This window comes from Trifolium pratense, linkage group LG6 (genome assembly GCF_020283565.1).
Source record: "Trifolium pratense cultivar HEN17-A07 linkage group LG6, ARS_RC_1.1, whole genome shotgun sequence".
NCBI lineage: Eukaryota > Viridiplantae > Streptophyta > Magnoliopsida > Fabales > Fabaceae > Trifolium > Trifolium pratense.
Window position 1 is genome coordinate 5,024,538 of NC_060064.1, and position 14,456 is coordinate 5,038,993.

Here is a 14,456-nt window from a genome sequence, read left to right on the forward strand (position 1 = left end):
TAGACCTATAGTTTAATATTATGGATTCTCTACAATATTATGTATTGATTTTGAATTATTTCATAGTTTGTTGTTTTTGGCCTGATTTACATGTTATACCTTATTTCATTTTTGGCGCAAGTTATGCTAGAAAAGACTTTACTTCCTTTTGAATCGTATTCAAGATGTTGATTCTTTAATCATGAATATTTCTTTTCTTCAGCTTGCATCTTCAAAATATATATATATCTACACTCTCTACATCTTTCTTGTCACATTCAAGACACTTTGCCTCCATAGTATTTATTTATAGGATGTTCTCATTCATAAAATACTAAGTTAATGACTTACCTTCCAATCTCAACATCTTCAAAATTTCAATTCCTTCTTCTATTTGGTTCCGTTTTCGGCGAATCACTGATTTGAAAACACGAATTTGACCATTGCGCTTGCAACTTGAACTGAATGAACTAGACATTTGAAAACACGATGGAGCGAAGAGAAGCCATTGATTTTTGGATTTCAATTCGGGATAAAATGGTGTTGTGATGAACAAGGCGAAGTTTTACACACCCTGCAAGCAAAACGTTGCATTTCTTGCCACATTAGCAAGTTAATTGCCACATTATCCTTTTTGTAACGGAGGATATATAACTGGTAAAACTTAAATGACTTATATTGATGTATTTTGCATTATATTTAAATTTAAATACCAAGTATTGCTCTTTCACTTTCACTCAAACTTGATCACCATAACTGCCTCAAGCCTCACCGTCAGGGTCAACTAGTTATATTCTAAATAGAACATTGATATATATATATATATATATATATATATATATATATATATATATATATATATATATATATATATATATATATATATATATATATATATATATATATATATATATATATATATAGTATTTGTTTCTTAAGTTAAAAAGAAAATATACATATTAAAAAGTCAAGAGTTTGGTCTATGTTCCAAATCCAATCAAGTAGTTGGGAAGTAATCTTTCTCCCTAAATTTGTATTCATTAAAAGTAATTTTGTTTATGTTTTGATTATTCTTGTAGAATTCGTAGAAATGGAGCATAAAAAAGAGTGTTGAAAAGTTTGAGAAATTGACATGGAAGATTGAGAACTTTTCTCACTTCAATGTTTTGAAAATATACTCAGAGCCTTTCATTGTTGGCGGCTATCCATGGTAGTTATTTGAATGTTTTGAAGATGTCTCAGAGCCTTTTATTTTTATTTTTTATTTATCTGATTTGGTTTTGCTTTAGGAGGATTGCTATTAATCCAATAGGGAGCAAGAGCATAAATGTAGTCAACTACTTATCAATTTATTTAGAGGCTTTGCAAACAGCTAATATGTCTTACGATGGCGCAGAAATGTCAAACTTAAGTTGCTTGTTTTCAATCAGCTCGATACTAGCATGACAATCACAAAAGGTGTTTTCCCCCTCTTCCCGTCCGGCCCCGTGAAAATTGCTAATACTTTTGTTGCTTCAATCGAGTTATATATAGGATATGCTTTCGTTCTTCTTTTCACACAACGAAACTGACTCTTTATACATGAATTTGCTAGATTAACCATGAGTTCCATGCATCTTCCCGTGAACGCACTACTACAAAAAATGCATTTTATAGCGCTTATTTTGAGCTTTTATAGCGTTTAAAAGCGCTATAGATGTTGCCGCTATTATAGGTCTGTTGTCTATTATAGCGCTTTCATAAAACGCTATTGTAAGTAATAAAACGCTATAATATATATGATTAAGGCGCCCTTGCAACAGTATTTAATAGCGGTTTACGGAAAAAGCGCTATTAAATGTTCCGGCTTTAATAGCGCCCGTGTATAAAGCGCTATTAAATGTTCCGGCTTTAATAGCGCCCGTGTATAAAGCGCTATTAAAGGTTCTAGCTTTAATAGCGCCCGTGTATAAAACGCTATTGTAAATATGCTTTTTTCCAAACCTTTTACAGCGTTTTATAAAGAAACGCTATTGTAAGTCTTACGTTTTTTTTTTAAATTCAAACCTGGAGCTTTTTTTATTATTATTCAACCTGGAGCTTTTTTTTAATATGTAAACTTGGGAGTTATTTTTTAATATGTAAACCTGGAGTTAATTTCAAATTTAAAAACTAGTAAATAACATCAACTAATTTATAGAGATAAAAAGTACTTTCAATATAACATGAAAAATATACTAGATTTGGTCTGAAACAATATTTGAGTACATCTCTAACCAACCAAAACAAACTTAGCTAATACAAAGGTCCTATGACCTCAAGAAGCTAACTGAGTACATAACTCTCGCCATCAAAACAAATTAACTTATGCTAAGATATACTAATACAAAGGTCCTATGAGCCTCAACTTTAATCAAATAATAACAACCTGCACAATAAGCTCCCAGCATACCCATTTCCTGCAACCAGGTGAGTTCAGAACACCAAAGCAATCAAACTAAAATTAACTTAAGCACTCTGCCATTTTCCAAACCAAGTCAGCAGTACCTCTCGTGTTTTCAAGTCCCTGAAAAACCACAGGAACCAAGACACCTCCAGAACTTCAAACAAAACACCACAGGGAGGCAGCAACACAATATCAGAAAAACCAATCCATCAGAGAATAACATGATTATGCAGCTAAACAGTCTCCAAAACTTAGCTCCAAACTCTACCTGTCAAAACAATTCACAAGGAGCTATCTTTAATTGACAAAATTTTGAAGGTCATCGTAAAGACAACTATCATAAACACATCTATATAAGATCTGTAGAGTTTTCATAAACATATTTTTCAGTTTCATGTATTCTATTAATGAGTTCAACAACTCTGAAAAAGTGCATGAAACACAAATTAATCAGAAAAAAATTATTGGAGCAAAAAACACATCCATGGCCAGAAAAAACACCTCCTAGGAGCTAAATAACACACACAAACAAAATCAAAGTCCATGTAATTAAAAACATCTATTGGCCCTGCCATATTCTTTTATTCTTTTATAATATAAATAAAAATAAAGTCATATATCATTTATTATCAAAGCTTCATAGATATTAGGTGTAAGAGTACCAAGAAACCCATCCATATTGGTGTACGGGCAACACCAACAACGCACCGCGGTAAGGTAGAAACATAGATATCTGTTGTAAATATATACACTGCGGCGGTTTATAAGGTCACTAACCTACATTCAGGTAAGCTAGCAACATACACCTATCAAGAGAAATAACTAAACAACTCATACACCTATGTTCATTAGACCAAGATCTAATTTGATTGATAAATAGCTCTCATTGACAACTATTAAAAGAAAGAAATAAAAAATCATACCTATTTGGACTTATTCTCGAATTCACAGACCACATCATTACCGAACCTCGGTGCCTAGTGGATTACAACCTTGCACCAAATTTCAAATAAAACTAGATAATCAAGTTAGCATGTTACTAAGCTCTTAAACAACTAAAATAAATAATCTTAAATAAATAAGATGGGTATTATTTATGGAATTGGACCAATTTATCATCCTTTTATCCTTCTGGTTGCAGCAAGAGTGATGCCCCAATAAATCCTTTCTTCTATTCTTCTCTCCCTCCAATGATCAACAACGATGATTAGTTTTGAAATTAATACCGAAAAATAATAAAAGATGAAATCAAAGGAAAACAAAGAAAGTTCTAGTTTCAATAGTTTTAACCGTAGCTTAAAAGAAAAAAGCACCAACATTTTATAGCTCACAAGGGCTACCTGGTAATGTTTAAGCAACTAGGGTATCTTCTTCTTAAATGTTGGTGCTATAAGATCGCGTTCCATGTCAAATGTAACTGGATCAATATGAACAACTTTAATAAATTCGAAGTCTTTCAACTGCAAAAAGAACATTAATTAGGATAAAACATAAATCTTCAGGGTATATATACCTAAACATACCTAGGATGCAGACACTTTTATTTGCTACAATGTTAATTATGAAAATAGTGTAACGGTGTATAAAATTTCAGATTTATGTGAAATTTTACCAACATGATTCACATGGAATATTAGAGAAATATTATGAGGCATAAAAATAAATAGAACCTTCTTTTCTTTCGCAATTTTTACGAGCTCTCCAAGAATGTAACTTTTCGTCCTAGAATCTTCACAAAGAGAACCAAACTCCATCTTCATATCATTTTTTCCTGCCCAAGCTTCAAGTGCTGGCTTGTTTGGGTCATATCATTTCGTCCTAGAATCTTAAACTAATTCCTTTATTGAAGGGAATATAAATTCATTATTACAAGATAGATCTTGAAAACTATTCAAAGGCTCTAGAAGAATTACTGATTCAATAACAGAAACTTTAACATAAACTTTCTCCAGCTTTTCAACAGCAACATATTCTCCTTGTGAAAGCTTAAATATATTCTTCTTCCGATCTATAATTTTCATGCTTCCATTAGGTTTCCACTCTCCAATATCTCCGATCTATAAATTGCAATGTTAGTGTATCTAATATTTTGTGTTACAATAATTGTAGATATATAATATGAAAAATTGATAACTCACCAATTCTAAAAATTCATCCCATGAATATATTATCAATGGAATTTACTCTTGATAAATTAGGGCTACACCAAAGAGCTAGCATTCACAGGACAATTGTGTAAACCTCATAGACCTAACAGATGAAGCACTTAAGATCAAAGGAAAACAATGGTCAAATTCAATTCTAGCCCAATAAAATTCACACTAAACCCTCTTCCTACAAAGTTAATAAAAAAAATTCCAAAAAAGATTAAAGATTAATCTTAAAAATTAAATTACAAAGAGAAATTGAATTTACTTTGAACTCCTGCAAAGCAACACGAATTGCCCCAAAGCCTTTTCAGGTATGTTGACTCTTGGCCTTTCTCGGAAAAACCTAAAACACATACGAGAAGAAGGGAGTGAGGGAAACAGAGGTGTTAAGAGCAAGAATTTAGGGTTCAACATTGGGTTCTTTCTGGGTCGGGAGAGAAATCACGAGATTTGGCGTTCAACGGAGATGGCGGTACTGAGTTGAAACAAAGGAACTAGGGTTCAACGGAGATTGAGGTGCTGGGTTGAAAAGAGATTGAGTTCAACGGAGATGGATTTTGGGAGCAGAGGAAAGAAGATGGAGGTTATTCTTTTTTTACGCAAGACAAGATGGAGGTTATTCTTATTAAAATTTAGTAAATACAAAGGGGTAAAAAAAAAATCCTACCAAGAGGTCAAAGGTTCGACACCCAACTAGTAGTAAATTTTAATTTTTTAATTTCTTTTATTATAGCGCTTATGTCAAAAGCGCTATTATAGGATATAAAGTTTAATAGCGTTTATCCTAAAGTGCTATAGTAGTGTTCCGCATTCACAGATTTAATAGCGCTTTTAACAAAAGCGTTGTTATATCATCTTCAAGTTCAAAGCTTTGATAGCGCTTCTTCATAAAACGCTATTATAGGGGCTCCGTTTTAACTTTTAACAGCGCTTGTTAAAAAGCGCTATTAAATAGGCGCTATAATAACCCAAAATTGTAGTAGTGACGGGGTATCAAATATTTCATGCAATTATCTACTCTTCGAGATCATCAAAAGGTTTTCTTGTGAAGGATGCTTGTATTGTTGGTGCGGAAATTTTTGTTTGTAAGACAACACTTGAGAAACCAGTGAATCAAGCAGCTAGCCTAACATATTCCCTAGCATCTGGAAGTCAAAATGGGCATATCCAAGTGGAAGATCCAAATTTGGAAACTATTTTACCATTTTCTACACATACTGATGCAGAGTTGTTCTCACCCACAATTGAAGAACTTATGGATTTTAGTACTACAGTTCAATTAGAGAAAATACGTTCCGATATTCCTCCACTCAATGAGCGTCCGCGGAATAGAAGTCAAAAGTTTACTTATTTGGCGTTTGCCGCATTGGGGAGAGTTCTTTATTTCCTTAAGAATATAAAAGTGAAAGATATTAATGACAAAGCTTGTAAAGATCTTCTAGTTTTAATGTACTATTATATATTGGCCATTCAAATTATTGGCCATTAAAAAAAAGAAAAACTTTATTTCCTGTGGTAATTTTGGATTAAAAGTTTCATAGTATATTTTCTTATATTAGTAGTTCGTAATGCTAGTGAACTTCATATTTCTTTCTGTTTTTTTTTTTGTTTCAACTTCAACCCTCTAGTTCCTTTCCTAAGAGAAAGGGGTGTGTACTTCATATTTTACATTCATAGAATGATTGAAGTATTTATCGTTTTTTTTATTTTATTTTTCGAAACAGTCAAAACAGTTATTAGTTATTAATTTTAGTATTTTCTCCTTCACTTGAGACTTAAATTCGAGATCTTTTACACCTTTATTTATTTTTATATTAACAAGAGGGCTTATGCCAAATCTTTTACACCTTAATTCCTTTTAATATTTAGCCGAAACTTGTTGAACAACTTACTTGTCGTTATCATCTAAGAGTAATACTAGGATCACACTATTGAACAGAGTCTCCAATGATATGAAACCACCTCACTATTTTTTTTTTTATTGAATTTGGTTCCTCTCACATCTTTTCCGTCCAATATTTTTTTCTTTTTATTTTTTATTATTAATTTACTCTTTTAACTATTCATCTTCTTCTCTCAACGAGTCTCTTAGATTGAGATCCTGTACCACAAGCTAGAATCAAGGTTGCATTCGTCGGAAATCTCGAACATTTATCACGAAACCGATAACCATACTTGCTGGGATCTTACCAAAAGAATACTCACCCAACAAATCTATGAAAACGACGTTACACTAGTTCAATTTTGTTTGCTGGTATGGGTAGTTTGTAATGAGATCAAAGGTGATGAAATAGAAGGAGACAATGACGAATGAACATTTTTGTTGTTCTTGTACAGTTTTCAGAAATGGAAAGTGAAGAAGTATCAAATACCGAGATATTTGAGAAATTCACGTGGAAGATTGAGAATTTCTCTCGCTGGAATGTTGATGAGATATACTCAGAGCCTTTCATCCTTGGTGGCTATCCATGGTACGTTATATGCTCGTAGACTCAATTTATTACATGTAGTATGTTTTGTTCTTATTTGTTTATGCTTGCTTGCTTTAGGAGGATTCAACTGCTTCCAAAGGGGTACGCGTACAAGAAAGAAGAAGTAGACGAAGACGAAAATGACTACTTATCAATTTATTTGGAGGCTGTGAAAACTACTAATATGGCTGAGGGATGGAGCAGATATGTCAAATATAAGTTAGTTATTTTCAATCAGCTCAACAGCAACAGGACAATCTCCGAAGGTATCCATTTTTTTTTTACTTATATTCAATCAGCTCAATACCGACATGACAATCACACAAGGTTTGTTTTAGTTCTGGTCCATATTATGAATCAGATACGTTAATAATTGAATGAGCTTAAAAAGTGAAAAAAAAAAATTATACATGAGATCGGAGTCCCTTGCCGTATGCTGTTTAGAAGTTTTTTTCTTATCTTTATCAGTTGTTGACTTCAGTAATATTCTTTATCTGTTTAGAATTGAGTTAAATGAGTTTTATATATGTTCATAATGTGATGCTCTCATTTTCATTTCACGCAACTAAATTGACTCTTGATACATGATTTTGCCAGAAGGTAAACAGGATTTCAATGCAGCCGAGGGAGGAGTTTGGGGATTTCCATCTTTTATGACGTTAACTGAGCTTCATGATCCTGAAATGGGGTTTATTGTGAAGGATGCTTGTATTATTGGTGCAGAAGTTTTTGTGTTTAAGTCAACACTTGAGAAACCGATGAATCGTGCAGCTAGCTTTACCATTTCCGTAGCATCTGGAAATCAAAATGGGGATGTGGAAGTGGAAGTCCCAATGCCAAATCCAGAAGTTCAAGACCCAAAACTTGAAACTATTTCACCAGTTTCTACACATATTGATGCAGAGTTGTTCTCACCCTCAATTGAAGAACTTATGCATTTTAGTACTGTAGGACAATTAGAGGAAGTATGTTCTGATACACCTTCACTCATTGAGCGTCCACATAAGAGAAGTCGCAAGTTTAATGATTTGGTGTTTGCTGCACTGGGGAGAGTTCTTTATTTCCTTAAGACTAGGAAAGTGAAAGACATGAATGATCAAGCTTGTAAGGAACTTCAAATTTTTTGGGATGAGCTTAAGAAATTTAAAATTGATCTTACTTGGCTAGAGCCACAAGTTCAATCTGCTTTAGGAATGAAAAGTTTTGTGGAGAAAGCTCTACAGGTTGAAAATTTGAAGGAAAATATTGTAGTTATAGAACTCGAAGCCGATAGACTAAAAGCAAAATTGGCTGCCGCTGAGGTAAGTCTTGACGTAGAAAGAGACTTGTTGAAAGCAAAAGACATTAAAGAAAGAGATTTGGATTCTGAATTGGGGTCTGGAAGTTAAAAGCCATTTATGGATTGATTTCAATGAATTCTGAGTTTTTCCGATCAGATTGTGGTTACTTTATTTCCTTTGCTAATTTTCGGGTTAGAAATTTCATAATATATATATATATATGGGGAGGGATCAAATTACACCGGTGTAACATTTGAGTAATGTTACACCGCTCAATAACGCTTTAACGAATACAAATTTTACAAAATCCACTGTTGGATTGAAAGCTTATATCGTATAGATCATCTATGTTGAATTGTATAAAAATCTAAAATCGTTTGATATGTTTTTGATATTACCGTTGGAATGATATTACCTTTGCCGGTGGATCTTCAACGATTGATAATCTTACGGATAGGGTGAAACTCTCCTCTTGAAAATGGTTTATAGGTAAAAATCCTGATAGCCCCTGTTCTTTCTATGAATGAGAGGTGCAACCTCTCTTGTGCTGGTCTAATAAGGCGAGGTGAGGATGCGGTGTCTGGATGTATTTGGCTCCTGCTGAGTGTTATCTCTTGGGGTGCCCGCTCTTAGGTGACTTTTCTCCTTCTCCTTTTTCGTGGCTGCTTTGAGTGGTTTTGGTGATTTGTTACTTTATGGTGTTCTTTTCGGTGTTTCTTATCTTTATTTTGTTTTTGAGTATTTCTTGGTACTCATGTTCTGTATTCTGACCGGTTTCTCCATTATATATATATTTATCTATTTGCCATTCAAAAAAAAAAAAAAACAATCAAAGAGATTTATACACCATTCATAGAATAAACATCGGGCATCTCTAAATTCATATGTTGTGGAAATGGTCGGTTGCTAAGAAGGTTAATACCCCATTTTTTTCTCGTTGTTATATTTACCATTAAATAAAAAAGAGATTGATTGAAGAGATTCATGAACTTGGTAGCTTGGCTACAAATTACAATTTAAATTTAATGTAGCTTTAAGAATGGAGAAATTCTCTGTACGTACTATACTAGATTTAAATTTAATAGTAGTCACAAGTCACCAAACTCAAAAAATAAATGAAATACATTAATTAAATTAAAATGGCCAATAAAAAATGCAGTATATGTATCCCTCTCTGACTCTCTCTCTCTCTCTCTCGTCTCTATATATAGCTGAGAGCAGGGCTGCAATTAATTACTTATATGCATTAATCTTATTCTTAGGTGTGATTGGTACTGACTATTTTTATTCTCGTGCAAACCATGAATATTATTTACTATGTATTATTATGTTCTTAATTCACAGTAACACTAGTGCTTTACTGTTTTATAGTATTTCTGTTAATTTAAACTTTGCATTTGTGTGTTTGTGTGTGTGTGTGTGTGTTGTAGCAGAGAGTTTGGAGAAATGGAGCAAGAACAATCTATTGTTGAAAAGTTTGAGAAATTTATATGGAAGATTGAGAACTTCTCTCGCTTGAAAACTGATGAGGTTTACTCTGAGACTTTTGTCATAGGCGGCTATCCATGGTATGTATGATATTTGAATTCCACATGTTAGAATTTATTTGACATATTGAGTTATATTTGTGTCTTTTGTTTTAGGAAAATTCGTCTACATCCAAAGGGGGACGAAGATGACGAATACTTACAAATATACGTGGAGGCTGTAAAAACTGCTAATATGTCTGAGGGATGGAGCAGAGTTGTCAAATTTAAGTTGCTTGTTTTCAATCAGCTCAATACCAACATGACAATCTCTGAAGGTATCCATTTTTTCTCTTTTGTCCCACAAAACTGCTAATACTAACCATTTCTTTACACAACTAAATTGACTCCTTTGATACATGAATTTTCTAGATTTTGGTGACTGTGTGTTCGATGCAAGTGAGACTTCTTGGGGTTTCTATGATTTCATGGAGTTAGACGACCTTAATGATCCTCAGATGGGGTTTATTGTGGAGGATGCTTGTATCGTCGGAGCAGAAATTTTTGTTTCTACTTCAAGCCGCGAGAAGCTAGTAAATCAAGCAGATAGCTTAACTGTTTCAGCAGTTTCTATTGAACCTACAAAACAAGATGATGCAGAGTCGGGGTATGCTGCATTGGGGAGAGTTATTCATTTCTTTAAGACAAGAAAAGTGAAAGACATGAATGAACAAGTTTGTAAGGAACTTCAAGTTTTATGGGATGAACTTAAGAAATTTCAATTTGATGTCACTTGGCTAGAGCTGCATGTTCAATCTGCTTTGGGAATGAAAAGTTATGTGGAGAAAGTTCTTGAGGCTGAAAAGTTGAAGCAGAATATGACAGTTCTAGAGCTTGAAATGGAGAGGCTAAAGGAGAAATTAGTTGCAGCGGAGCTAAATATTGACGTAGAAAGAGACTCGTTGAATGCAAAAGGCTTTAAAGAGATAGGTTTAGATTCTGAATTGGGATGTGTGATTTGGAGACCACAGATATAGGAAAATTTGAATGGTTTGCAATGTCTTTAAAAGTGCTACTGTGTTTTTTGACCTGATTTTTGCAATGATGAGATCATACTTCTTTGCTTTAATTCGCTGTTGTGCTTGTTTTATAAATTACAACAGAGTAAATCAATACTCCAGAATCCAGATGCATCTAAATACGGAGTATTCAACAAGATAATAGATCAAAACAAGATGACGGTGCATGCATGGATTAATTAAAGGAAAATATTTACTTGTGTCCTTAAGACCTAATTTAAGTAACTAATGTAGAAAGACTTTCTTGATAGACCCTATTATGTTAATAAAAGTGTGTTGAAAACTAGCTAAATGCATAAAAGAAGCATAGTAATAAACTAGCATCGAAAACTAGTTAAATGTATTAATGCGTGACCAAGTGAAAGCAGCAATTTTCATCTTCTTAACAAACCCTGACTTTGGATGCTAGCCAAGCTATGGATCCAAACACAAATGCATGAAACATGCATAGTATTCTATGTACTACATCGAAGTATTGACAATTTTGATCAAATATCTGTTGGCTCTCAAGCAATAGCAAATGTCACTACAAAATGGTGCTGAGTTGAAATGACTAATAAACAACAAGGATGTTCTTGAAGAAGTCCAGTCGTTTAGGCTAGAACAAATAAAGGAGTTATATGCAGAAGGTCGATGATTTAATCTATGCTGAAACATTTTCCTATCCTACTAACAAATTACTATTAACATTTGTCTATTAAAAGATGTTGGAAAATGAACTCGTCTATGTTAATTTAATGTGGAAACATTGTGATTGGAAATGAAAAGGAATAAATACATTGGTCTTGTAGGACTTGAAACTAATGAAGTGTGACTTGAAAAAAGTGGAAAAAAAGTCTCACAATGATAAGAACACTCTCCTTAGTAGTGTTTATTTATCCAAAAGTGACTATTGGGGTGTGCCCCAAGGGGTACCTAGTTTTGTAAACAGGGGACTCCGTACACCATGTCGACCATCACGTTGCGCTGGCGTCTGTCTGGGCTTGGGCATAGGTGATGTGTTATTTTTTAGTCACAAAATTAATCAATTTTTTATTGGTTAATTAACACTGGTTAACGGTCAATTACGTGATTAAGGTCTTGATCATGCTGACTCATCACTAGCTAATTCCAATCGGTCAACAATCAAATTCCGCCACGATTTTAATAAGAATGTTCGATTGATATTGTTGTATCAATACGATTCGAGTGATATTTGTTGTACCATTCAAAAAAGTGTTTCCTTTCCAATCATTACGGTGAAGTATTCAATCGGTGCAGTTGAACTGGGCTATTTCATCTAGGGACATCGCGGTGACGCGGTTGATTGTCTGCTTTGCACAATTCTAGCAGTACCGCGAAACGTCTTCGATCGGTTGCCGAATTTTAGAAAATATTTTTCAAACATAAAAAATCAACAAAAGAACTAACGAATGAACGTAGAAAAAAACATTGAGCTAATTTACAAGGTTGGCTTTTCTTGTAAGATGACCACTAAGCCGTAAAATAGGTTGCCTTTTATTTTTATTTTGTTAGAATGACATAGATTTGGTTTGTGTGACAGTTTTTTTTTTTAAGAAAAAATCATTTTTTTTATAAAAATAATTAATTTTAAAAATAGAATTTAATTTATATGCACCGTCGGTCTAAAGTTATTTTGCACATACGTACAATAATATTCCGACACATCATGTATGGTAATTAAAAACACATGATGTGTCACATTCATTAAATGATGTGGCAACGCGTCATTGAATGTATGTGTAAAAAGTTTTTACACCGATGGTGCACAACAATTAAACTCTTAAAAATATTGTATAAGTTGTTACATAGTTTTTTTTAAAAAAAATAGAATCTAAAAATAATCAGAAAAAAGTTTAAATGAGAAGCTACTCTCAAATAATAGGTTTTCTAGCTTTATATAAACATCATCAAAATTGAATGCCAAAGTAAAAGGACCAAATGCTGCTTCAAAAACAAAAAAGTAAAAGGGACCAAATGTTACCAATTTTTAAAATAGGGGACTAAAATTGCGGATTTAGTAAAATAGGGAAACTAAAACTGCATTTAAACTAGATTAAACTGGGGTAAAAAAAAAAACTGCATTTAAGTCAAAATTTAAAACCAACAAATATAATTAAATTAACACAATTTTTTTTTGGTACATAAACTTAACTTATTTATTATTTGTTGATTTTTGGTACATAAAATAAACTTATTTATTATAAAAAAAAAAACAAAAAAAAAAAAAAAACTAAACTTACTTACAAAGTGAAGGAAAATCGCAATTTATGTTTCCCTATATAAGTCTGTATGTCAGAAGTTGTGCCGTCCTCAGAAGTCAGAAGCTAAGCTAGGTTGCTCTTATTACTGGTAATTCTAAATTCTAATACTATATATACTTGTTCAGTGCTTTCATTTCTTATATACTGATCTTATACCGGTCTTTCAATTTTTATGCTATGTGCTCAGTATTTTAAACTTGACTTTGTGGGCAAGGGTTTGGAGGTTATATTCTTGTGTAGACAAATTTTGATCTTTATTGTGTTTAATGTCACAAATCTTTTGAGATGGGGTGGGTAGCTCAACTGATTTGAGTTCAGGATTAAATGTGTTAAGATGTATAAGGTCCTAGGTTCAAATCCGTTAAAAAAAATGTCACTAGTAATTTAATTTTTCCATTTCCATATACTAGAACTATGACCCATGCGGTGCATGAGTCTAATTAGGTGTAATATGTAACAATAAAAAATAAAATAAAAAAATTCTAAGAGCATTTTCAATAAGAGTAGTATAGGGAATTTCATGGACTAATTATTCTATATTTGTTTATGTGCTTATTTTATATTTTATATATTTTTTAAATAATTTTTGAACCCCATCGTTTTGTTTACTTATTAAAAAAAAAATTGATGATAACTAAAGGTTAAAAAATTGATGATAATTAAAGGTTAAAAAAAAAATTAAAGACGTAATCAAGAACATAAACTTAAGTAGACATCCATAAATAAATAAAAATTGTGATTAATTCCTTGTTCAAAAAAAAATTGTGATTAATTCCGCCGTTCAAATTTATTGAAAACAGGGTTAACATATTAGGATTCCTAAATTCTTTCATAATTGAAGCACATGTTTTAGCGGTTGAAAGGTTTTATTGTAAGTAAGAGATGCAGGTTCGATGACAAATCTGTATATTTTTAATATAAAGCTGCAATAAAAAGAAAGAGAAAATGAGGGGAAAAAAAATTTGGTTTAGGGTTAGCTTATGTTAGCAAGCTTATAATATAAGAGATTATCGGTTTTTAATTGTTTAAATTGTGCAATGAAAATTGATGGTGCTTAATTGTCGTATGAAATCTTTCTTATGAAAGTTGATGGAGCTTAACACTTTGTGGACATAATTTAAATCACAATTGGTCTGCTAGTGCATATTATATCAATTGATCATCAGTTAATATTAAATCTGCAATATTAAAAACAAAATAATGAATGTGATTAGTGACATGACTATGGTTGTGTTTGGTTGTATTGCAAAAAAATTGATTTAGTAGAATTGAGTTTGATAATAACTTTCCAAATTACACGTGATAATAATTTTCCAAATTTCACATGATAATTATTCTCTAA

The 14,456-nt window shown here is 32.4% G+C and overlaps 2 protein-coding genes and 1 pseudogene across 2 annotated transcripts; 2 read left to right on the forward strand and 1 right to left on the reverse strand.

Annotated features, from left to right (window-relative positions):
- Positions 1–2,461: 2,461 nt before the first annotated feature.
- On the reverse strand, positions 2,462–4,624 carry LOC123889162 (annotated as a pseudogene).
- A 2,273-nt stretch (positions 4,625–6,897) lies between these two features.
- Positions 6,898–8,413, forward strand: LOC123889164 (MATH domain and coiled-coil domain-containing protein At3g58370-like). Its single transcript, XM_045938385.1, has 4 exons — positions 6,898–7,025; positions 7,104–7,291; positions 7,623–7,929; positions 8,035–8,413. Exons 1-4 carry the CDS (start codon positions 6,901–6,903, stop codon positions 8,411–8,413), a joined length of 999 nt encoding a protein of 332 aa, XP_045794341.1. The 5' UTR covers positions 6,898–6,900.
- Positions 8,414–9,751: 1,338 nt separating this feature from the next.
- Positions 9,752–10,808, forward strand: LOC123889165 (MATH domain and coiled-coil domain-containing protein At3g58410-like). The gene is made up of 3 exons (XM_045938386.1): positions 9,752–9,873; positions 9,949–10,109; positions 10,204–10,808. Exons 1-3 carry the CDS (start codon positions 9,752–9,754, stop codon positions 10,806–10,808), a joined length of 888 nt encoding a protein of 295 aa, XP_045794342.1.
- The last annotated feature ends 3,648 nt before the right edge of the window (positions 10,809–14,456 follow it).